General features: G+C 40.9%; 1 protein-coding gene across 1 annotated transcript in view; it reads right to left on the reverse strand.

Moving 5' to 3' along the window:
* Positions 1 to 26,460, reverse strand: part of ADCY2 (adenylate cyclase 2) — a 1,382,785-nt gene that overhangs the window by 194,228 nt on the left and 1,162,097 nt on the right. The window contains exon 18 of the mRNA XM_088442287.1: positions 20,429 to 20,613. Coding sequence (XP_088298413.1) covers positions 20,429 to 20,613 — 185 coding nt within the window. The remainder of the gene's footprint in view (positions 1 to 20,428; positions 20,614 to 26,460) is intronic.

The raw sequence follows: 26,460 nt of genomic DNA on the forward strand, positions 1-26,460 counted from the left end.
AAGGCAACTGGCGGACAAAGGGGTTGCTGACACATCTAGCAAAAGCGGAAATGAGAATGATATACGAGGTTAAAACATTAGAACCCCATGGAATGAATGCAGACTTCGAATTAAAATGGTTTTTGTGATAGAACACAATATGGTTCCATTTTTATGCAGTTTTTAATGTGTAATATTATGCTTTTATATTTCTGTATATTTTATTATATTATGGATGTAAGTCCTTTTTATGGATCCTGTTTACCTTTTTAATGCTGATCCTCCGGATATTTTGTATTTAATTCAGATCTTTTAAAACAAGATACTGTATGTATTTATTTATGATTGCTATTTATGTATTTTTAAGGATATTATTGGTGGAACTATATATGTAAACAGTGGTCCCGCTGTGCATTAATTAGACCCCCACATATAATATTACACCTATATGGTATGGAGATTACATAATTCATTAGGAAGAATTAAATACAGGGAACATACAAGAGGTGGAACGCATATGCGTTCCACATACAGGAAGATAAACACGAGGATACTAGCATTTAACGTTAGTTGCATGACACACTGCAAATGATTGGAAATAAAGGGGGTGGCACTATATCCAAGGATATACCCACTAATGATGTGGTGGCACGCATAACGGAAGAGAGCGTTCCACTGATAACCAACCAATACTCCCTTACGGTCCGCCTGCACTCACGTGATGCGCGATCACGTGGGCAGCCAACACAAGTTCGGTAATTGGCTTTTAAAAAGACATGTGATGCGTTCCACGAGTTGGAACGCATCGCGGTTTTACTAATTACAATGGGGAAAGACACTACTTGCATAATACCAATACTAGAAGGTAAGACAGAGTATTTAGTTGTCCATTGCACTAACAGTGAGTGACAATTACAGCTCAGGGAAATAATTGAGTATATACATACCTTGTGGGAGTGACTAAGACAGAGGGTATAAATACCTGTTTTATGCACCTGACAATGTACACCTTGATAAAGACCATTCTGTTGATTGAAACGCATTGGTGATTGACAGTGGGGCTCCTGAGGCTGATCCTGGAAGGTATTGCTTATTAGAGGAAACATTAATACCCCTATATGCTGTTTGATGTGCCTTTCATAAAAAGTCACTTCTGGTACGCTGCCACACACTTATGTGTATATTTTTAATGTATAATACCAAATAAACTGAAGATTTTACACTATATGTTGCTCCCTCACATCTTGTTTTACATGTGAACCTTCACGAAATATACAGAGGGAAAGCAACATAAGACTGCATATTAACTGAACACCAGGTGCTGGACATTATTTATATGGATTATTGGATTTGACCATAGAAAAAACTCTATGAAACAAAGTGGGACTATTGAAGAACTGAAACTTTTAACAACTTCTGAGGTTTTTAAAACCTAAATGTACTAAGGTTTTTAAAGTTGAAACTTACTGTGCTCTATCAGTGCGCTTGAATTTATATATCTTTGACTAAAATTATTATGTAGGTTGGAAATAACTGTTGATTTATGCATGTTGCTAATATACGTAATTTTAAACTTTTAATTATTGTAATATCCAGCCAGGAGACCTTTTCTGGGAATGTGTCCAGCTGTCCAATATGCAGCACCTACCATGGGAGAATGTGTGCCTGCTTTTTGGATTAAAATGCCATGCAAGTATGGGGTTACCACAGTGGCTACAAGCTGATAGGCTGTGCACACTATGGAACATGTCCGTGAACTATATGTGCTTGGATCCAGGCCAATGGGATACTGACATATGGGGATTCATTTTCCAAACTGACAGCTTTCAAACAATGCTTGAAAACACCCTCTGATAATGGTGTCCAGAACTTTTGGCATAGTGGTCATCCTGCTGTTTGGATCAAATGTTTTAATCCATTGGGAATATTGAAGGCTTCATTAATCCCATCAGAGTTGTTCTTTAACTTCACATGGCCAGTAATACAATTGTATGTAAAATATTAATAAAAATACTATTTAATATGCTATTCCTGTGCTTATAGTTCCACTGTTCTGCTGCCTGTAACATGGGGCACTGAAAACCACCTGCAGACACAGGGGAGGGATCTTAAATACTCCCCCATGCAGTCTCCGCAAAACTGTCAGTTTACTTCGTCTGAAGATGGTGTTAGCTAGAGCCTCCAAACTTTGCTGGAGCTTGATACATTTGAAAAAAAAATTGGATCCCGTACAGGGAATGGCGATATTTTTTTTTACAAAGAGAATTGAAAACTTAAGTAAAGCAGGAGATATTTACGTTATCTCTTTGATACTCTACATTTAGCCAAAATGAAAAACATCAGACAAACAGTGCAGTCTCTGCAAAAATACGCTTTTATAAATATGCCCCAAAATAGATATGTATCTCATTTCCCACTAAGCACACCCGTTTACACCTCCACATCACTGCTATGCTTCAAATTCCTTTTTTACACTTGTATTTTAATTAATGTGGGTAGGGAAGTTGCAATCCTGTTTGGTCATTTTCTGAACAGCTTCACATGGAATGCGGTCAGAATACCGACTGTCGGGATGCCAGTGCCAGAATCCTGAAATTTGTCAGAATCCTGACACCAGCATCCCGACGGTAAGTATTGGGGTTAGTGGAGGGTAAGGATTAAGGTTAGGCACTTAGGGGGAGGGTTAGGGGTAAGGAGAGGGGGAGGTTTAGGGTACTGACTGACAGGTGTCGATATCATAACCCTGTTGGGAAGCAGGTGTTGGGATTCTGACCACTGGGATCCTGAGTGGCGGCATCCCGTACCCAACCCCTTCACATATACAAGCTGTAAAGTAATGACAGTAGCAGAAGTAGTACTATGGTTTGTACTATAGTTTAAAATAAAAAAATAAGGTTTCTGTAATCAGAATGGTGATATCCTGGAAAACAAATACCTGTAGTTTTTTTTTTTTTTAAATACATATTGTCATCATTATATGTCAATACTGAATATTCAATACAATATATTCAAAGATTCAGCTTTTGCAAGGTGGCAGTCAGATAAAAGATAACCTGGTACAGGAAGAGTATTGCTTTCTCTCTACAACCCATTGTACATTGCAAAATATTACATATTTCTTTTATAATCAACATCACATAGGTAATATTGAACCTGCAAAATTTTGAAAAGACTCACAACAACCATAAAAAGTCAGTAGAAAAATTGACATACAAGTAAAAAAACAAGAAAACATTTATACTTTTTTTTGCAGATTGTAAACATATCTAATGAAAAGAACAATAATAATAAAACAATTATCAGATTTTTTTACACATTGAAATTGCTGTTAACCTGTAAAAAAAAAGAAATCAGTTCAATGTATTAAATACATTTTTACTAATAGATTATTTATTTAAACATATAAAAGGAAATTTTTGTCAAAGTGGCTTGGATGATAGATAGATAGATAGATAGATAGATAGATCGATCTATGTGCAAAGGTTAATAAGAGTATTCCAATATAGCATCTGCTAAATGTTATATGCGTACCAAACTTGTGTAAATAAACAGCTTATATGAGCTCTTTTATCTCAGGAACTTCTTTTCCTTGTAATTTCCTCAGTATTATCAAAAATGTGTACATAAAAAATATAGTGTAATTTGTTTATAATAATTGAAAGTGCTTTTTGAGGAGGGAATCTGGATAGTGAACTCCTCAAATATGAGACAAAAATTTTCTTTTTTATGGACAGTTTAGGTCCAAAAGCCCTAAACGAGGGCATTGTTACTCAGTGTTTCTGTGAATACAATTATCATTGACCATAGGATTCGGAGGAAGAATAGGAGGAGGAACATTTGTTAAGATAATATACCTCAACTTATATTTATAATATATTAGACTATTAAAATCAATTTAGGAATTTATAATCCATATATGACACAGCAGTCGTTGTTTATCTTTGGATGTTTAATACTTTTAAATTAACAAGATTCATTATGTTATTTCTTTGACTAAAAACAATAACTTTAATATGCATTTTCTAGTATTATGAATTTCTAATCCTAAGAATTATTACTCCCCTGTATCATCATATTATTAATATTGGGATAGCAACACATTATGACAATACAGTCAGGTCCATAAATATTGGGACATTGACAGAATTTTTATATTTTGGCCTCTATTCACCACCACAATGACTTTGAAATGAAACAAACAAGATGTGCTTTAACTGCAGACTTTCAGATTTAATTTGAGGGTAATTACATCCAAATCAGGTGAACAGTGTAGGAATTACAACGGTTTCTATATGTGCCTCCCACTTTTTAAGGGGTCAAAAGTAATGGGACAAACTAAACAATCCTAAATCTAACTTTCACTTTTTAATACTTTGTTGCAAATCCTTTGCAGGCAATTACAGCCTGAACTCTGGAACGCATAGACATCACCAGACGCTGGGTTTCATCCCTGGTGATGCTCTGACAGGCCTCTATTGCAAATGTCTTTAGTTCCTGCTTGTTTTTGGGGCATTTTCCCTTCAGTTTTGTCTTCATCAAGTGAAATGCATACTCAATCGGATTCAGGTCAGGGGATTGACTTGGCCATTGCATAACATTCCACTTTTTAGCCTTAAAAAACTCTTTGGTTGCTTTTGCAGTATGCTTCGGGTCATTGTCATTCTGCACTGTGAAGCGCCGTCCAATGAGTTCTGAAGCATTTGACTGAATATGAGCATATAATATTGCCCGAAACACTTCAGAATTCATTCTGCTGCTTTTGTCAGCAGTCACATCATCAATAAATACAAGGGAACCAGTTCCATGGGCAGCCATACATGCCTACGCCATGACACTACCACCACTATGCTTCACTGATGAGGTGGTATGTTTTGGATCATGAGCAGTTCCTTTCCTTCTCCGTACTCTTCTCTTCCCATCACTCTGGTACAAGTTGATCTTTGTCTCATCTTGTCTCATAGGATGTTGTTCCAGAACTGTAATGGCTTTTTTAGATGTTGTTTGGCAAACTCTAATCTGGTCTTCCTGTTTTTGTGGCTCACCAATGGTTTACATCTTGTGGTGAACCCTCTATATTCACTCTTGTGAAGTCTTCTCTTGATTGTTGACTTTGACACATATACATCTACCTCCTGGAGAGTGTTCTTGATTTGGCCAACTGTTGTGAAGAGGTTTTTCTTCACCAGGGAAATAATTCTTCTGTCATCCACCACAGTTGTTTTCTGTGGTCTTCCGGGTCTTTTGTTGTTGCTGAGCTCTCAGGTGCGTTCTTACTTTTTAAGAATGTTCCAAACAGTTGATTTGGCCACACCTAATGTTTTTGCCATCTCTCAGATGGGTTTGTTTTGATTTTTCAGCCTAATGATGGCTTGCTTCACTGATAGTGACAGCTCTTTGGATCTCATATTGAGAGTCGACATCATCTGATTCCAAATGCAAATGTCACACCTAGAATCAACTCCAGACCTTTTATCTGCTTAATTGATAATGAAATAACGAGGGAATAGCCCACACCTGTCCATGAAATAGCTTTTGAGTTGATAGTCCCATTACTTTTGGCCCCTTAAAAAGTGGGAGGCACATATTGAAACCGTTGTAATTCCTACACCGTTCACCTGATTTGGATGTAATTACCCTCAAATTAAATCTGAAAGTCTGCAGTTAAAGCACATCTTGTTTGTTTCATTTCAAAACCATTGTGGTGGTGAATAGAGGCCAAAATCTGAAAATTCTGTCAATGTCCCAATATTTATGCACCTGACTGTATGTACATTGTAGCTTGCTTTATTTGGGGGTGAAAGAGGCGGGGGGGCTATGAACTATTTTAATTATTAATTGTGAAAGGAATATTCAAGGGTATTACATATACTATTAGTAATTACTTTAATATAATCTATTTCTATCCACATAATATTGATTCTGGTAATTCTGGTATTTTGGGTGATATATTTTAGGATATCAACAATATCATCTGTACTATCGTTGGTTATTTATATGGGGGAAATTGCTATACTAATCCAGGCAATATTCCATATTTTTATTGGAAGAAAATAGATAATAAAATCTTTATCAATTAATATATTTGTTTTCAGTGCATAATACACAGATTTACATTATTGGTGGTGGCACTAATAACCTTTTTGTGTTAAAAAAAAAAAACTGATCTCAGGAACATAGTGCTCTGCAAATTAAGAGCCAAGTTGAGAGCACATATAGATGTTTATAAGTCTCTTAATTATACAGTCAGGTGCATAAATATTGGGACATTGACAGAATTTTCATATTTTGGCCTCTATTCACCACCACAATGGCTTTGAAATGAAACAAACAAGATGTGCTTTAACTGCAGACTTTCAGATTTAATTTGAGGGTAATTACATCCAAATCAGGTGAACGGTGTAGGAATTACAATGGTTTCTATATGTGCCTCCCACTTTTTAAGGGGCCAAAAGTAATGGGACTATCAACTCAAAAGCTATTTCATGGACAGGTGTGGGCTATTCCCTCGTTATTTCATTATCAATTAAGCAGGTAAAAGGTCTGGAGTTGATTCTAGGTGTGACATTTGCGTTTGGAATCAGTTGCTGTCGATTCTCAATATGAGATCCAAAGAGCTGTCACTATCAGTGAAGCAATCCATCAGTAGGCTGAAAAATCAAAACAAACCCATCAGAGAGATAGTAAAAACATTAGGTGTGGCCAAATCAACTGTTTGGAACATTCTTAAAAAGAAAGAACGCATCGGAGAGCTCAGCAACACTAAAAGACCCGGAAGACCACGGAAAACAACTGTGGTGGATGACAGAAGAATTATTTCCCTGGTGAAGAAAAACCCCTTCACAACAGTTGGCCAAATCAAGATCACTCTCCAGGAGGTAGGTGTATATGTGTCAAAGTCAACAATCAAGAGAAGACTTCACAAGAGTGAATATAGAGGGTTCACCACAAGATGTAAACCATTGGTGAGCCACAAAAACAGGAAGACCAGATTAGAGTTTGCCAAACAACATCTAAAAAAGCCATTACAGTTCTGGAACAACATCCTATGAGACAAGATGAGACAAAGATCAACTTGTACCAGAGTGATGGGAAGAGAAGAGTATGGAGAAGGAAAGGAACTGCTCATGATCCAAAACATACCACCTCATCAGTGAAGCATGGTGGTGGTAGTGTCATGGCGTGGGCATGTATGGCTGCCAATGGAACTGGTTCACTTGTATTTATTGATGATGTGACTGCTGACAAAAGCAGCAGAATGAATTCTGAAGTGTTTCGGGCTATATTATATGCTCATATTCAGTCAAATGCTTCAGAACTCATTGGACGGTGCTTCACAGTGCAGATGGACAATGACCCAAAGCATACTGCAAAAGCAACCAAAGAGTTTTTTAAGGCTAAAAAGTGGAATGTTATGCAATGGCCAAGTCAATCCCCTGACCTGAATCCAATTGAGCATGCATTTCACTTGATGAAGACAAAACTGAAGGGAAAATGCTCCAAGAACAAGCAGGAACTGAAGACATTTGCAGTAGAGGCCTGTCAGAGCATCACCAGGGATGAAACCCAGCATCTGGTGATGTCTATGCATTCCAGACTTCAGGCTGTAATTGCCTGCAAAGGATTTGCAACAAAGTATTAAAAAGTGAAAGTTAGATTTAGGATTGTTTAGTTTGTCCCATTACTTTTGGCCACTTAAAAAGTGGGAGGCACATATAGAAACCGCTGTAATTCCTACACCGTTCACCTGATTTGGATGTAATTACCCTCAAATTAAATCTGAAAGTCTGCAGTTAAAGCACATCTTGTTTGTTTCATTTTAAAGCCATTGTGGTGGTGAATAGAGGCCAAAATATGAAAATTCTGTCAATGTCCCAATATTTATGGACCTGACTGTATCTAGAGTCAAACAAATATTATTCAGTACTATAGTATTTAATAGTAATGTTCATTATTAGTATTTTACGTGAAACCAGTTTGACCATTTGATGAGCTTAATAATTGGAGAATTGAGCTACCTAAAAATTGCTATTTCCAATGTCATATTATTAGGAGGATTTCCTCCATTGATCTATTTAAATTGGTGAATATTGATATATTAGATGCTAAATTGATATCCTTTCTAGAAATCAATTAACTGGATGACTATGGTTAAAAAATCTTGAAATTTGTAGAGACATTAAGGGACCTATTTAGCATTCCTTTTCCATAAAAGTATGTAGAAAGTGCAGTCTCTGAATAATTTTTATGAATTTTTGCTATGTACTAAGCCTAATGCATGGAAATTCACATAATTAGCACTGCAGACTGCAGTCTGCATACCCAACTCTGAAAAGCAATGCTTTTCAGAGATTGACTCCATAAGTTTACACCATCCTCACAAGGCATAAACCACTTTAATCCTATGGAGACAATATTGCAAGAGTGGAATCTTAAGCTCCCTCTCTTGCAGCCTCTGGCCGCCTCCTGCATCTGACAATGTGCGCTTGCTAAAATAGTTTTTTTTTTACTGAAATATCAAAAAAGTGAATGAAAAGCTAATATGATTGTTTTTTTAATATAAACACCACAAATAAACACTTTTTCATTAATCTACCTTTCCAAAACTATAACCAGCAGGATTCTATGTGTGGGATCTTGTCTTAAACATGATACTTTTTTTTTGTTATATTGATGTACATTTTTAAAGCTTACTATGTGTAGGAATAATATTGAAGCACAACAATGCCTACCTTTTGTATACTAGAAAAGCTACTGTACTTCATTAAATGAGAGTACTTCTTTAATCTTTGACACAAAATGAGGCATATGTCGGCTATAGATTACCCTCCACCTGTTTAACCACTTAGCTGACAATTTTTTTTTTTCAAAACCACACAGAAATTTTCATTTTTCGTTTTAATTTAATTAAGTTTAAAAAGTTTTATTTTTTAAATATATATTTTTGCATGTCCCCCAACCCCTCTGTCCATAGGCCCCTATGTAAGTTAACATCCCATCCCTATCAAAAGTAGCCCACCAGTGTCAAAAGATCCCCAGCAATAACAACCCCATCCTCATAGTGATAATGGATCCCTGTGGCAGAGCCCCCACTCTCACCCACAGGGACAATGGGTGCCCAATTTTACCCCCCACCTAACAATACATCACAGTGACAACCATATAATGCAAAGAACATTGTAGTGACAGCTACATAATGCAGAGAATATAAAAATGACAGCCATATAATGCAAAGAACATCACATTGACCATCATATAATCAGAGAACATCACAGTGACCACCATATAAGACAGAAAGCATCACAGTGACTACCATACAATACATAGACCATCACATTGACCGCCACATATGCAAATAACATTGTATTGACAGCTGCATAATGCAGAAAATATCAAAATGACTGCTATATAACAGAGAGTATCACTGACTGCCATATAATACAGAGGAATATACAGTAACTGCCATATAATACCAAGAGCATAAGTGTCCACCAAACAAAATATAAAGAATTAATGACAGCCATATGCAATAATACAGAGAAGTGTGACCGTTATACAATACATAGAGCATCACAGTAACCGCCATATAATGCAAAAAACATTGTAGTGACAGCTACATAATGCAGAGAATATCAAAGTGAAAGCCATATAATTCAAAGAACATCACAGTGACCACCATATATAATACAGAGAACATCGCAGTGACCACCATATAATAAAAATAACATCACAGTGACCACCATATAATATAGGGAACATCGCAGTGACCACCATACAATACATAGAGCATTGCAGTGACCACAGTATAATGCAGAGATCATCACAGTGACCACCATACATTACAGGCAACATCACAATGACTGCTATATAACACAGAGAGAATCACTGACCACCATATAATACAGAGGAATGTGACCACCATATAATACCAAGAGCATAAATGTCCACCATACAATATATAAAGAATCAATGACAGCCATATACAGTAATACAGAGAAGTGTGACCGCCATACACTACAGAGATCATTTTATTTTTTATAGCTCTTTATTAAGGCATTGGAAGAAAACAAAACCATAAAAAATTAAACAGTATAATGGGAATAAAAAATACAAACACATGCAGTAAAGGAGATGAAAATAAGTAATTTAAACACAATTAAGCATTGTGACAAATCAGCTTAGTAGAAGCCAATAAAGAACAAATATAATATGAATAAATAAAATGTTCATTACAGGCAGTGTGTGACAAAAATGAATTCAAGGCACAGAACTACTGTGTCTGACCTCGGGAGCTCCCCACCTATCGAAGACCGAGGATGGGTTCAGGAAAAAAAAGAAGAAAGTCTAATTTGGGGGTCTCCAGCAATAATTCACATTTCAAACCAGGTTGTCTTATGAAGGCAACTCATGAGCCGATTTTTTCATATGGCCTTAAAGGAATCTATGTAACTCTCCCAGGTATCAAAGAAAAGGGCCACTACTAGAAGTTTTGAACTCTCTACTTCTCCATATCCACTCACTCCAGTTTGGGACAACCCAGCATTCCCCCTAGGTTCCTCACCCCTCCATTCTCCATTATCTGCCTGACCATCCTCGTTTTATCTGTGATTTTATTGAAGGTGACTCATGGTGTTCTTTAGAGTCTCTGATACACAAATATCATATACCTAGGTCTATATTTTATGAGTATTTACAGATTAGATCCTATCTACACTCTTTATCTAGAGTTTTATATTTTAGACAATTGTTATTCTTCCCCTATAAGAAAGGGTATTTATTCAATCTTATATAATACTCTCCAATCTTATGGTTCAGATTCTGTTCTTAAATATTAAGGTATGAATATGAACATAGTTAAAAAGAGGATTTGGGGGTGCCCAGAGGAAAAAACACATGGAGTATTATTAAAAAAAATGTGGCAGTCATCTATGTCAACCTCGATTTAAGACAACTCTTCTAAAATATATTCTAGATGGTATCTGGTACCAACCATGCTTCATAAGATTTTTCCCTCTTCCTGTCCACTCTGTTGGCGAGGATGTGGTCAGACAGGTGACTTTGTACACATTTGGTGGACCTGTCAAAAGGGAGTCCCTAACTGGGCTAATATTGGGAATCTCTTAAGTAAAATTTTACAAATGTAAGTACCCATGAGTCTATGGATGGATCTATTAGGGTTCCCGGTTCCAGGGTTTAGTAATTTTGCAAATAAATTATTTTTTTATGTACGTCAAGCTGCTAGATGCTCTCTATCCAAATGTTGGAAACAACCCTCTCCCCCATTAGTAAACTGAGGCTTACTAAGCTGGCTGCTGGCCCAGTGCAGTCCACCATCACAAACATCGACCATTGATGGTCGCGATGGTGGTCCCAGCCTGCGACCTCCGTCGCAGTGCTGAAATCACAAATGCAGCAGGGGATGTCATACACCTCCTGCTGCTTTTGCATAATAGCAAGGACGGAATTGCAAAGTTGACTGCGTGTAGCTTTGCAGTTGCGATCCCTGCTGAATCACCCCCATTGTTTAGAAAGACAATCATAGATATACTAAACTGTAAGAAGATTATCTAACATGGCATTTCTGAAGATATTTACTTGTGTGATTTTTGTATGTAATTTTATATTCCAGAGATTAAATAAAATATTCATTAAAAATAAAAAAGGGCTACTTTCCTCTCCCTCTCTAATGCGATCTCCACCCACTCCATATAAAACATTTTTTTTTAAATAGTGAAAGAGCAGGTACAGAGCTTTGCAATAAAAGTTGAAGAATCATTTTACTCACTGCTGTAGTAATTGCAAGAAGCAAGCTTTTACAACCTCTGATTACTCTCTGGAGTGGGGATAGTATACACAAAATAGCCCACACAGGCATACAGGGTACATTGTTGAGTAAAGCGTCCTCAGGAAATTCCTTAACCTACAGCCAAAAACAACGGACAAGTGAGCAAACCCACTGACAATGAAACAAATCAGTGCCTGCTTCATGGCAGAGTAAGCTGTTATCATTTTGCAATAATCCCATCCTATGACACTTAAGTGGAGAAAGGGAAGTATTATGGTAAATATTTAAAAACATTTCCATGTAAGTTTCCATGTAAGCATATTATCAATTGACTGTTGTGGGAAGAGCGACGTCCAGGACTGTATGCCGGAGTCAACAACTGTAATCGACTACCTCCCATGGAAATGCATAATGAACAGATAATGCTTCCAATCAGGCAAAGGGACTAGCCAATCAAGCGAGTTATGCCGATCAAGCAGATTTTGCCAAGAACTGTGCAGCAACAGCATGGGCATAGTGCATGCACTTGTAGAAAAGGCATAGGATAGGCTCTTAACATAACAAATTGCTCACAGGCTTCAGACAGAGTAAGTGGTCATTTAGCTGTGGTATGTAGCAGAGGATACAGTATGGACACTCCGCCCACCTGCCAAATAGGAAAGGGATAGGATGCTCAAAAACTGGAAAGAAAATACTGTTCAAGCTTTATATTAGCAAAAATTTCCTGATTATGTAACTAGCCCTGGAGATAGCATAATTATGTATAATGCCTTTATAAACTAATACCACCATTAGAGCGGGATTGCTGTAGTTTACACAGGCCTATACGTGCTTCTTGCCCATTCCAGATAAATCTTATAAAAAGAAAGTTAATGTTTTTCATCTCATTTGGATAAAAGTATGGGGAGTGATTGCAGGAGGTACAAGGGACGAATGGACAGACAATTTTGAGCAGGTTGGCCTTACCAATATAAGAAAGGAGAAGGTTATCGCATCTAGTAAGCTACTGTTCCAGGGTGTGGATTGCAGGATCTACATTACAAGCGTATAGCTGGGCCAGATTTTTAAGAATCTGAACTCCTAAATAGGTAAATTGATTCCTGGTCCATTGTAACTACCCAAGAGGAACGCCATATAATGGGATGGAGATAAATAGCTGTGAACTTTACATTGAACCAGAAATTGCCCCAAACACTGCAAGTTTCCCCAGGATTGACTAGAGAGAAGAAGAGGGATTGGAAATATATAGTAGAACATCATCAGCGAATGCGGAAAGTTGAGTTACACATTAACCTTAAAAAAATAGCAATCCTAAAGGATATGAAAGAGAGGGTCAATAATAATGTTAAATAAAATCGGAGTACCTCTAAACATAGCTATTATTTGTCCTTTAATACCATTATCCAACAAAGAGCTGAAGGGACAAGAATAAAAATATTTGATCAAATTGAGAACAAAGGGATCATATTTTATAAAGATGAGTACACCAAAGTCATGCAACCAAAGGACCGTATCAAAGGCCTTGTGCGTGTCAAGATTAAGCAGTAGATTTCCAGAAAGGCTATTCTGAGAAGATGCCACTATTGTTTTACAATTTAATTTCCTCAGCAATAATTAACCCTTCCTCAAAAAGGATTAACTAATTTAGCATAATCATAACCCCATTCAATGTAATTTACAATAATTACCTACATAATCTCCATTATTAATTTGCTCCAACATCATAAATAATTCTATTTATGAACATTCACCCCTTACTTATCTTTCTTAGTTTCATAAAAAAACCTTTATCTTAACCACTTGCCTGGCACTAATGTATGAGATGCGACCGCAGCCAGAAGTGCATTACCTGACCACGTTGCATATCATGCATTAGTGCTGCATCTTTGGATCCCCCTTGTGTAATGGAGGAAATCTGTTCTAGGGATGGCCATTGAACATCGATGTCTCCAAAACATTGATGGTTGCTGACCAATGTCAACTACTTTTGCCATCTGGATAAGCAGGAGCCAATGTTTTTTTTTTAGTGGCAGGATGAAGTTTAGCCCTGCCCCCCGACGGCTGCTAAGTACCCCTATTTTTGATTGGCCTGCAGCCCGTGGTGACCATCATGGGGGTGCAAACCATAGATGGTTTGAATACCATCGATAATAATCACTGATGGGCCCATCGATGGCCACCCCACCGATGGCCATCCCTAATCTGCTCTGCACATGTGCAGAACAGATTTCCTCCTCATCCTCAGGCCTCCTGGGAGTGATGTGGTGGACTGTGACTGCTGACATCACTCCCAATATTGTGCACCAGAATGCTGTGCGAATGGCACTCCAGGGTGCATGCAGTTAAGTGGTTAATAAATCCCATTAAAGCAATAACCCTTTATTCTTACTATTATGTACCATAATGTATATACTCACCTCTATCTCTCCCCAATACCCTAACTTATCTGTTGAAGATATATGTTGCAGCTATACAGCATTTAAGAAGCAGGATGCATAAAGCATTGAGGATGCTGTTGTCAGTGGGGAGGAGACAGGGCCATGCAGAGACAAGGGCTGTGCAGCTTATTGCTGTAGAGCATAGACTCCCTTCCTGCTGACCCTGCACGCTGTGATAGCAGCTGCAGCTCTGGCTTTTGCACTGGCATCTCCCTCCCGCTGTCACCTGGGGCACCTGCCATGCCTACATTCCTCTAGCTGCACCCCTGCATTGTAAATTTGGGTTGATGTATCAAGCTTATTTAAAAATGTTGAAGTGGCAAGTGGGGAAGTTGCCCATAGGAACCATTCAACTACTACCTTACATTTTATAGAATGTACTTAATAAATTCTACCTCAAAGCTGATCGGGTTGCTACTGTATGTGCAACTTCTCCACTTGCCCACTTCTCCACTCTTTAGCAGACTTGACACAGTGCATCTCTCCCAGTGTCTGGTGATCAGCAGACAATAGCTGCTAAGGAGCCACATCATTTGAAAGAGAGTATTCCCCTCTCTTAAATGTGGGTGCAGTTTTAAGGTATATTCAGACATTGAGTCCCTTTCCTCATCATCAGCAGAAGAGGGCACAAAGAAGTGCTCCACCGGCAAAGCCAAGTGATATCCCTCTGAGTGGATATTTTTATGTATCTATATGGTCTATATCTAAGATTCTTCCCAATTGCAACCTCTTTTCTAATTCTCAACAGAAATCCATCATTAGAGAGCTTATCCAACAATGACCTCTTAAATAGGTAGAGCCCTATCTGAAACCCTTGGATGAAATGCGTTAGAAGGTAAGATATACAGTGACCATCAGAAAGGATTTCCTGCATAGGAAGGGATTCCTTCCCTTGGTGACACCATCATGCACAGTTATTGTTGACATCATGAAGTATGAGGTTTTATTTATACTTTTTTTTTATAATCTACAAAACTTATATATTGTAATAAGGGATACCTCCCATTCAATTTAATGATCACAATTGTGTAGCTACGAAGATGGAGTCAATAAGTCAATACATATGGTCTTTGTTATATTTGCGGCGTATCTGGAAACAATAGTGTATTGATGGAACATTTATGTCAATAGCACTCAAAGGGTTAAGAAGAGTATAAACATATTTAAGTAATCTACAGTACAGATGTGCCCTTGCTCATCTAGCCTCAATACGCCATGTAGTTCGATATGCCTGAGGTGAGTGAGCCATCAGGTCCTGTGCAACTCTGCTAGTGTCAGGCGTTTTTTGAGACACTTGTATATCTGTGTGCAACTGAGGGCCGTATTCAAAAAGACGCGGAAAGTACAATACAATGTAATAGGTGAAAAAGATTCACCTCTGAATAGCAGGTGAAAAGAAGTGCACATTTTTTATTTTGAGGTGCAAAGGTGGGGAAACCACTTAGAACCCTTGGGACAGCCCCCCAAAAGACAACTGTGTAAAAAAATCCAGGGAAAAAACTTAATATCACCCCAAATTAGTACTTTAATTTTGGGGATGAAAAAGCACAAAGTGGGGGGACAAGCATAAAAAATAGCGAAATAGACTTCTTGGGGGTCTGCAAGGATGGGTCAGGTGTTTTTATGATTGCAGGTGCTTGTAACATGTGCATTTTTCACATTTTTTTAAAACTTCACTTTAGAGACTTGGGGGCATATTTATCGAAGTTTGTTTTTACTTTCGTTTTGATGTGTGATTTAGCTCACCTCAAATCAAATCAAAAATACAAATCCCTCATGTAATAAAATTAGATTTTAAAAGCATTTTCTAAGTCAAATTCAATTTGGTTTGGTTTGGAACAGTGATTTGCTGTTCATGTTCATGAACAAATCGAACAGCAAATCCCACTTCAAAACGAACTACAAATCCCCAACTGAATAGAACTGCTTCATGCTTTCATTTTCAGCATGAGCAGTTCGTTTTGACACAGACACATGCACACATCAGTGAGATGCCTGCATGTAACTTACTGTAAAAAGCTTAGAAAGAGTTAAAGTAAAAAAAAAATTACTTGCCCCCCCACCCTAATACAGGACCAGCCCTGGACTTTTCATAGCCAGTCCTGGTTATGTAAGTACAGAAAGAAAAATTTCATAGGGTTCCCCCTGTACTTAGCACAACCAGCACTGGGCTCTGATCCTGTCCTGGTTCTGGAATTCCTGGGGAAGTGTGTAGGGTTCCCCTGTAATCTCCAGAATCAGCACCGGACCCTTTCTAGCAGGGGTCTGATGCCACAGCCAGGGGAGCCCTTATCACTGGGGCCCCAGCCGCAGCATCAGCCCTGAACGCTAGTCAGCCCACGCCAGGGATCCCTGGGGAGTTGGGGACCCCCCTCACCAGACCACCCCTGGTCTAGGCTGATATCCCCACCACCCCTAGATGGGTTGATAGTGTAGGTTTTGTGTAAAAAAAGAAGTATATAAACATTGTCTTTACAGTAGAACTGCAGGTCTCAGCAAGCCTCCCCCACATACAGGTACTTGGAGAGCCACAAGTACCAGCATGCAGGGCATTAAGGGCCTACTGGTACCTGTAGTTCACCTGTAAAGAAATGTTTAAATAAACACAATACACACACACCAAAAACACATCCTCACCTACATTACCTGGACTGATCTGCTTCTCCCCGTAGGCATCCATGGTAAAACAACAAAATGAATAAACATTAACCACGAAATAGGTAACAACCACGATGGTTGTTACCTCCCAAAGAGCTCAGACGTGGCTCTAGCCTTTGCAGAGCCATATCTGAGTGTTCATTGGATGAGATAGGTCAGCCCCCACCTCTCTCAGTCAATGAATGGCTCCCTCCATTGAAGTCAATGGTGGGAACTGCAAAATAAACTTTAATTACCCTGCAGCTCTCCATTGACTTCTATGGAGGGAGCCATTAATTGGCTGAGAGAGGCAGGGGCTGACCTCTCTCAGCCAATGAACACTCAGATACGGCTATAACAAAGCGTAGAGCCATGTCTGAGCTCTTCATTCTGGAGGTAACAACCATCATGGTTGTTACCTAGTTTGTGGTTTGTGTTATTCATTTTGTTGTTTTACCAAGACCATGGATGCCTAAGGGGAGAAGCGGACCAGTCCAGGTAATGTAGGTGAGTGTGTGTGTGTGTGTATGTATGCATTAAAACTTTACTTTCACAGTTTGTGTATTGTGTTTATTTAAACATTTCTTTACAGGTGAACTGCAGGTGCCAGTGCCAGTGCCCTTGCCAGTGCCAGTGCCCTTAATGCCCTGAATGCTGGTACTTGTGGTTCTCCAAGTACCAGCATGTGGGGGAGGCTTGCTGGAACCTGCAGTTCTACTGTAAAGACAATGTTTATACACTTATTTTTTTACGCAACACCTACTGTACACTATCAACCCGCCACCCACCGCTCAGGGGTGGCGGGGATAGCCCAAGGCTATCAACCTAGGCCAGGGGTGCCCTGGAGAGGGGGACCCCTTTATTGAGGGGGTCCCCAACTCCCCAGGGATCCCTGGCCTGGGCTGACTAGCGGTCAAGGCTGATGTTGCGCCTGGGGGGCCTGGTGAAAGGGCTCTCAGGCTGTGGCATCAGACCCCCGCTAGGAAGGGTTCGGTGCTGGTTCTGGAGATTACAGGGAACCCTATGCATATTTTCCCCTGTAATTCCAGAACCAGGACAGGATCAGAGCCCAGTGCTGGTTATGCTAAGTACAGGGGGAACTCTACGCAATTTTTTCCCTGTACTTACACAACCAGGACTGGCTATAAACAGTCCGGGGCTGGTCCTGTTTTAGGGGGGGACCTCACATCGTTTTTGTTTTCTAAATTTAACTATTTCTAAGCTTTTTACAGTAAGATACATACATGCATCTCACTGATGTCATTCCGACCTGCTCATGCTAAAATCGAAAGCATGTAGCAGTTCTATTTATTTGGGGATTTGAAATTCGATTTGAAGTTCAATTTTGTGTTCGATTTCAAATCGAATAATAGTAAATAAGGGATTTGTGTGTTGGTCTATGTAAAAGTTCCAATGTTTTTCCGATGCTCAATTTTGAGTGCGATTTGAGTAAAATTCGGTTTTAAGTTCGATTTTACATTCAATTTGGCCTTTAGTAAATATCCAAATGCAAAATCGAATGCAAATCGAATGTCAAATCACACTAAAAGCAAAATCGAACTTTAGTAAATTTACCCCCTTTAAAATATGCTAGCACTCATTTTCAAGTACCCCAAATTTGACAGGACTACTTATTTTCACCAAAAAAATACTGCTTAATTCCATTCTTTACCACTTGTACAAAGACACTAATAAGAAGATATTGAAACAACTTAAGTACCCCAAACAGTTTTATTAGGGCTATTCGGACGGTATACAATCGGGAAGCCAACTGCCGGAATCCTGGCAGCCGGCTTCCTGACTGCTTTATCCCGCCTTGGGATAAATGACCAGCATCTATATCTAGAATCTGCTCCTTTCCCTGATGTCGGGAGACTGGCGCTGCGAGTAGACAGCCGTGGGGGGGGAGGGTTAGGTTTAGGGCACCCGGGGGGGGGACTTAGGGTTAGGCTAGAGGGAGGGAGGGTTAGGCACCCCCGGGGGGAGGTTAGAGTTAGGTAGGGTTAGGGGGGTTAGGTTAGATTAGTAGATACTTACCTTACCACGATCGGGATTTCCAGCGCTGTCGGGCTTACGCTGCTGGGCTCTGCTGTTTTGTCGGGCTGCCGCTGCCGAGATTCGAACTCCCGGCCATGCGGCAGCCGGGATATCATACCGATTCCATTCGGAGACATCTACATTGATCCCCAATGTTAGTGCATCTTTTTGGGGGGTTCAGGCTGATTTCTCCAATTCTGACAGCACTTTCCGGCTGTTCTGAATTCGGCGATTGCCGTATTCGCGTGGTTTGTGATTGAATACGGCGAATAGCGGGGATGCATACGACAAGTTTCTGCATCCAAAACACATGATGTCATGAAAAATTGGGCAGGCGAAACTTTTCTGCGGTGCAAAACTAATTGAATACGGCCCTGAGTTTGTAAACAGAACTTGGAGTGGAAAATAGCTTCGGCCACTTCATCATAGCATTTTGCATGCTGATTGACAGACTCGGCCGCACATATATATATATATATATATACATATACAAGTGTTACATACCAAATTAATCAGCACAGTGTCCTGGGGCATCCTAGTTGCATCACATTGTGACTTAGATGCATTTTAAGTAGAAAAACATGCAAAAAAGATGCCTGGTGACAGCAGACCCCCATGTGATCAGCAGGGGCACTGACAGCCGCGCCAGGCCAGGGGGAAGAAGGGGGCATGGCCTAATCACAGGAGGTGTGGTCGTGCCCCCTTCAGGAAAAAACAACATTTTTGCAGTGCCACTGTGCGCTGGGGAGGGGGGCATTGTGAGCACCTCAGCCCGCTGCATAGCCAGTGGGGGCGCGATCAGTGTGATCGTTCCCCCCACAGGCATAGGAAACTGCTGTGGTTGCCACAAGCAGTCTTCCAGTGCAGCCCAGCACACAGCAGTGAGTCCTGGGCTGCTTTGATGTAAGAGGGAGGGGGAGGCAGCGCCTGACCCAGGTCCCCGCCGGGCCCTCCAGCCAGCCAGGGCCGAGGTAATTAGTACCCGCCCCCCCTCCTCTCGGCGCCCCTGGGGATCAGGCGCGCTGAGATAGGATGCAGCAAAGATGAATCAGGACACATCTATATGTTGAATAAAAACTACTTTTAACCGCGGTATTGCACAAGGAAATCTATGACATGCATTGTATACTATGTATACCATATGCAGTGTAATAATAATAGTAATATATTAATATTGTCTATACATTAAGGCGGATATTCAATCAGCAGGGATTACTCCATGAGTGAGTCCCCGCATTTGGACTGAACCTAAAGTCCGCGTAAAAAACCCCACAAAATTGGGTTTACACGCGGGGGAAAAAAAACATTGATTCTGCAGTTTACGTGGAAACGGTGGGTTTCCGAGCCTGAATCCCAATTTTTCGACACAGCAATAAGGCTATTGAATAGCATTTCCCCACATCGCAGGATTTTTGCCAGCAATTAGCCACAGGGTAAATCTCGCAGCTAAATGAATACCCCCCTAAATGTGTAGTACATAAAAAATATGTTAAATACACATTAAACATTGTAAATTAAATGATAATGCATTTTAAAAAACAAAAGAACAACATACCTTTCTATGGATACTGTCACGTATAGATATCTGCTGTAAGCTTCAAGCATGGATGCATGTGTATGAAGAAGAATTATATTGTACACCACCAGCGCGATGAGCATGATAATCATTTTCAACTCGTAATTTATCCGTAGAAAAACAGAGCAAGAAATAAATCCAAGAATACAACTGTATATAAAGTACTGTAGATAAAATCAAAGAAAGTGAAAGCATTATGTTTTCATTTACTGTTTTGCCAATAGGTTTTACATTATAAAAATGACTGAAAGTGAGCCATCCAAGCCAAAGTGCAATAGATATAGAGATTTTAGCAAAGCCGGCCTGTCACCTACACACAGATGATGAAATTACAATTACATTATATAATGCAACAGATTTTTTTATTAACTTTACATTTATAGCTCCTTTAATACAGTATGTAGCTGACTGCACAACAGTAAGATGTTGACCCTACTTACGCTTGGTAACCTGTATGCATACTCAGGACAGATTCTGTGCTCCATTCTGTCACATTCATTCATATTAACACTGTTATGCTATTGACCTGGAAATGTTTAAATAGCTAAAGCACATACTTTAGGACAGACAGCACATATAGTACAGATGGGCAAATTCATTTGTAAGTCTATGCCTAGTCACCAAAATTCAGCAAATAATTAATTACCACTCACTGGTGAGCTGGGAGACCTTGGGCAAAGAATCGTGTTTGCAATCTCACACGAGTTTAGCCTGTTTTTCCGACTCGCAAATTCACTAATGGCAAACACGTGAACTTGCAGGAATCAGACATAAAAACTCACACGAGATTAAAAAACACGACCAAATACACCATCGGTCAAACTCGCAAGTACTTTCCATATGAAGCAATACAATACGCAACTTTACCAAGAATCGAGTTTTGAAACTCACATGGGAAATGACCAAACTTGCACCAAAATAAGCTTTTCAAATAGACTACCTCCTGAGGTGAGTGCAGTGGCGTAACTAGGGTATTTGGAGCCCAGGGCAAATTTGAAAAGGGAGTCCCCCCCCCCATGTGCGGCAAAAAATGAGCGTGGTCACTTAAAAATGGGGCGTGTCAACATGACACACCCCTTTATTTTCAAACTGAACATTCCTATCCATATGCACCTTAACCCCAGTAGTACCCCCAGTATGCAGTTGTGGTCCCTCTCATGCAGGCCCATAGTAGTGCCCCTTATACAGTATCCCCAGTAGTGGTCCCTCTTATACAGCCCCCAATTAGTTCCCCTTACTCAGTACCCCCAGTAGTGCCCCCCCCCAAATGCAGTGCCCCACGTAGTGTTCCCCCTTATGCAGTGCCCCCAGTAGCAGTCCCCACAATGCAGTGCGCCCAGTAGCGGCATCCCCTTATGCAGTGCCCTTTTATATAGTGCCCCCAGCAGTAGTCCCCCCCATGCAGTTTTCCCAGTAGTGGTCCCCTTATGCAGGCACCCTGTAGTGATCCCCCCTATCTAGTGCCCCCTGTAGTGGTCCCCGCAGTGCCCCTAGCAGTAAGCCCCTTATATAGTGCCCCCAGCAGTAGTGTCCCCCCTCCCATGCAGTGCCCCCAGTAGTGGTCCCCCTGATGCAGGCTCCCAGTAGTGACCCCCCCTATCCAGTGGTCCCTGTAGTGGCCCTTCCTATTATTGCCCCCATTAGTGGTCCCCCGAGTGCAGTGCAGTGCCTCTAGTAAAACTAGGCCCCTTTTAGAATGCCCCCAGTGGTAGTCCCCCCCCAAGTAGTAATCCCCAGTAGAGTAGCCCCCCCCCAGTAGAGGTCCTCCCAATGGCACCCCCAGTAGATGTCCCTCCCAGTAGATGTCCCCCCCAGTAGTAGCCAACCCCTCCCCCGTTGTGCAGATAGGTAAGGTTTAAAAATAAATAAATATATATAAAAATATACTTACCTGATTCCACGCTGCTTCTGTCCGCGATGCCGATGCCGCTCCCGCCCTCCAGTCCGCCCGGGCTGGTGCGCTCAGCATTATGGGACTGACGTCATGACGTCAGTCCCATTACCCACTGCAGGAGCCGGACTCTTGCAGTGGGTGCTGCAGCAGTCAATGAGAGTCTATCTGACTCTCATTGGCTGCTGTTTAACACATGCATCGCCACCAGCGCTGGCGGCGATGCGGGTGTTATGCACAGCCTGAGCCCGCCTCCTGGCGCTATTGGGCAAGCGCTCAGGGGGAGGGAACGGGCTCAGGTGTGCAGCACAGGACCGGCGCTGGAAGCCTAGCGCCGGTCCTGTGCAAATGTGTAGCGCTGACCGCACTCATTGCGGTCGGCGCTACACTGGCTATCTAGGGTGGGCGGGCCGGTACCGTGGCCGGCGGCGCCCCCCCGCGCCGCCGGTCCAACGGCGCCCAGGGCACGAACCCCGCTCGCCCTGCCCTAGTTACGCCACTGGGTGAGTGTTAGGGTGCGTTTGCATGTGCTCACAGGTGTTTATACTTGCAATTACTAGGAACACAATGATAATGCCTATAAAAGGTGCTAAAGCTGCTGCATTGATTTGTATGCAGCTAAAATGGGAAAGTTTTGTAGCATTGCTGTGAACTGCATGTGGCTGGGATTTCAGAGGCTCTACCACCAGCCTGAAAACAACCAGGAGCAAGAAACTGAGCAGGCTCAGGAGGTAATTGGCTGATGGTGAGGTCATACAGATGTTCAGGCTGAACCGTAACCACATACAGTATTTCATCTGTATGACTAAGTCAAACTGGACCTAGAACCTGACACAGCATGTTCCCACTCTGTCTCAGGCCTGCATAAGCTTCTGGCTGTGCTGCACTTTCTGGGAATTTTCAGTCTGTCACTTGTAGAATTCTCTGTATATCCCAGCCACATTCTCCCGCTACCTTACCCAGGTACTATTGACATTTCAGATACTAATGGATTCCTGCATCTGCTTCCCTAGCCATGAGATACAGTGGCATGCAGTCAGGGTAGGTTTTTGTAGCATTGCATGTCAAATGTCTTGGGTGCTATTGAGAATGCACACACATTGAGCTGAGACCACCTAGAGGCAGGGTGCACATCTACCTTAATAGGCATCATGCCCAAACCACAAATGTGCAGGTGGTTTGTGATGCAAAAATGAAAAGTGTTGTAGTCAGCTACCCTGGCTCATGTCATGATGCCTTCATCTTCAGTCAATCATCCCTTCATGATTGTTTTAAGGCCAGACAAATGCCGGAGGGATGGTTGCTGAGTAAGTACCTTTGACAGTGACACTTTACTCTGTATCTACATGCTTATATATTTAGCAATTATTTTATTGTGTTTTACTTTCAGGTGATGCCGGGTATGGGTGTCTTAGTTGGCTTTTGACACCATCGTCACTTTCACACTCTCCTGATGAGCATAATTATAATCGTGCACATAAGTCCACTCAAACTGTGATAGAGCGTACATTTGGCCTGCTAAAAACTCAGTTCTGATGTCTTGATAAATTGGGTGGGCTTTTGCTATATTCTTGCTCAAAAGTGTCTGACATTGTGCACAGCTACTGTCTTTTGCATAATTTGTGTTTCAGCAGCCGATCCCGCCTGATTATGATTTAGACAATGAGCAGGCAGGGGACTCTGGGTCTGATTCAGCAAGGAACGCAGTTGCTAATATGCACGCAATAGATCGATTAATTTGCACTGTGTATGTGTATGCATCGCAGTGCGCGTGAGTGAGCCAGAAGGTGTGTTCAGAACTGCAATCACAGAGGCTACATAGACTTATGATAGAGTGGTTGAAAGGAAGTGCCATTTGTGGGTGGTGATGAGAGGGTGGCCGTGCGAAGGCAGGCGTGCCAGGGCATTGGCGTGCATAATTTATAGACTGCGATACCAGGCACTCCTGAGGTCTCATAACGTGTGCAAAAGTTAGCAATTTATGAGTGAGGTCTGGGTGTTGTCTCATCTTGCGTATGGTGAGTTGGCATGGATGGAGACACGGGTACCATTGTCAGAGTATCCATATCATCATCTGCCTCAGCAGGTTCCACATTGCTGATATCTTCCTCTGGATTAGCAGCTATGCCATGCAAGCCTTCAACAGACAATTGGGTAAGTATTGTTTGCTTAAAACACAATTGTTAGAAATACACACATCTTTAACACAACATTTTGCATGTAATTTCCTAATTTAAGGGGTCTATGTACTAAGCTGTGATAAGAGACAGAGTGAAAAGTGATAAGTAAGTGATAAGGTGCCAGCCAGTCAGCTCCCAACTGTCATTTTTCAAACACAGCCTGTGAGATGGCAGTTGGGTGCTGATTGGCTGGCACCATATCACTTACTTATCACTTTTCACTCTGTCTCTTATCACTGCTTAGTACATAGACTCCTAAATGTTTAAGCTTATTTAAATAAGCACTGTGGTGAGAAAGTTCTTTACAGCCTTGCATTTATGTAAAATTCAAACATAAATCTATAGGCAATGAACATTGACAAGCCCCCAGATTTGCCCACACTTTGGGACTCATTCAGACCCGCTCACAAGCAGGTCAATGGCTGGGCTGTGCACACACTCGGGGTCCGCACTGCGTGTGTGTGAGCCCCGGAGCGAGTGAGAAATTCACTCGCTCCGGGGCTCACTACAAACAGGGCGACTGTCGATGTTCATTGACAGCTCGCCCCGTTTTGTAGGCGGGTCAGAGGGTGGCTTGCCAAATGGAGGCGTTCCCGAAGGAACGCCTTCCGTTTGGGGGCAGCCCTACTGACATCACTCGTGATGTCAGAGTGAGCTTCCTGCAGCGAGCGGGTCTGAATCAGGGCCTTTGTGTATGAGCCCATGTCTGAAGATGTAAGATGTTGCTGAGCTTTGATTGAGAAAATGACCAAATAAAGTATTAACAAATGCAGCTACATGTATTTTGCCCTGTTTGCTGTGCTGGCGAGGCTAAGAATTTTTCAATTAGTCCCCCCTCATGAAGTCATGATATCACTTACAAATGGCCTTACCAGCAGCAGGTTACATGCTAATGTCATAAGGTCAGACGTACATAAATGAGGAATAATTTATTTAATGGTAATTTAGCCCCTAACATAACCAAATATGTTACCTGGCTGTCATGCATTATATTTTTATTAGACCTGTGTCTATCATTGTATTATAACTGGAGATGTGCGCCGACCCCCGTGTTTTAGTTTTGGATCTGGACCTCCCCTGGGTTTGGATCTGGATTGGTTTGGCCAAAACCTCACCTCCGTGTTTTGTTTTTGGATCTGGATTTTTTCTTAAAAAATAAAAAAAAAGCAAAATCACATAAAATTTACCTTTTTTTTGTTCCTACAGTATTAATAACCTCAATAACATTTATTTTCACTCATTTCCAGTCAATTCTGACCACCTCACAGCTCACAATATTGATTTTGTTCATCTTATTTAGGCCCAAAATTTGCACCTAGATAGCTGGTTGACTAAGCTAGGCAGCAGCAGTGGGCATCACAAACACATGGCAGTTCAACTTCAAACATGGCACATCAGGAAACACTTTTATTATTCAAGAGAGGTCTGAGGGAGTTGGAGTATTTATGTAGTTGAAGGTAGGGCAGGTACAGGAAGGGTTGATTGGGAAGTAAATTTAATTTAGTTTTTTGATGCAAAAGAATATTTATGAGGGAGAAGGGGAGGGGAGGAGGCATTTACAAAAAAAGTGATACAGTACATTTACATCAGTCCTTGCCATAGAAGAATCCTTGCTGCTGGGAGTTGATTTTCTCATCCCAGAAGGGGACCAGGAAGAGTGCTTTGCAAAAAAAATAAACAATTGACTTAAATAATGCTTTGCAAATCTTCTATTAAGGCATTTCCCAACCTGTACAGGGACATAGAAAAACATAGTTAGTTAGTGGCCTTCAAACTGCCATTGTTCCCACTGTCCACTTAACCATATGAGATATGTGAACTAGCGGAACAGAGCAGCAAATGCAACATTTTAGATTTAAGGTTTAAGTCTTACGTTGTGTCTTTCTTGGGAATTCTTTCTTGAGCGCCATGCCTGCTTGCTGGGAGTGGATATTTTTCAT

Source organism: Taudactylus pleione, unplaced genomic scaffold (genome assembly GCF_031769625.1).
Source record: "Taudactylus pleione unplaced genomic scaffold, aTauple2 ptg000309l, whole genome shotgun sequence".
Classification (NCBI taxonomy): Eukaryota; Metazoa; Chordata; class Amphibia; order Anura; family Myobatrachidae; genus Taudactylus; species Taudactylus pleione.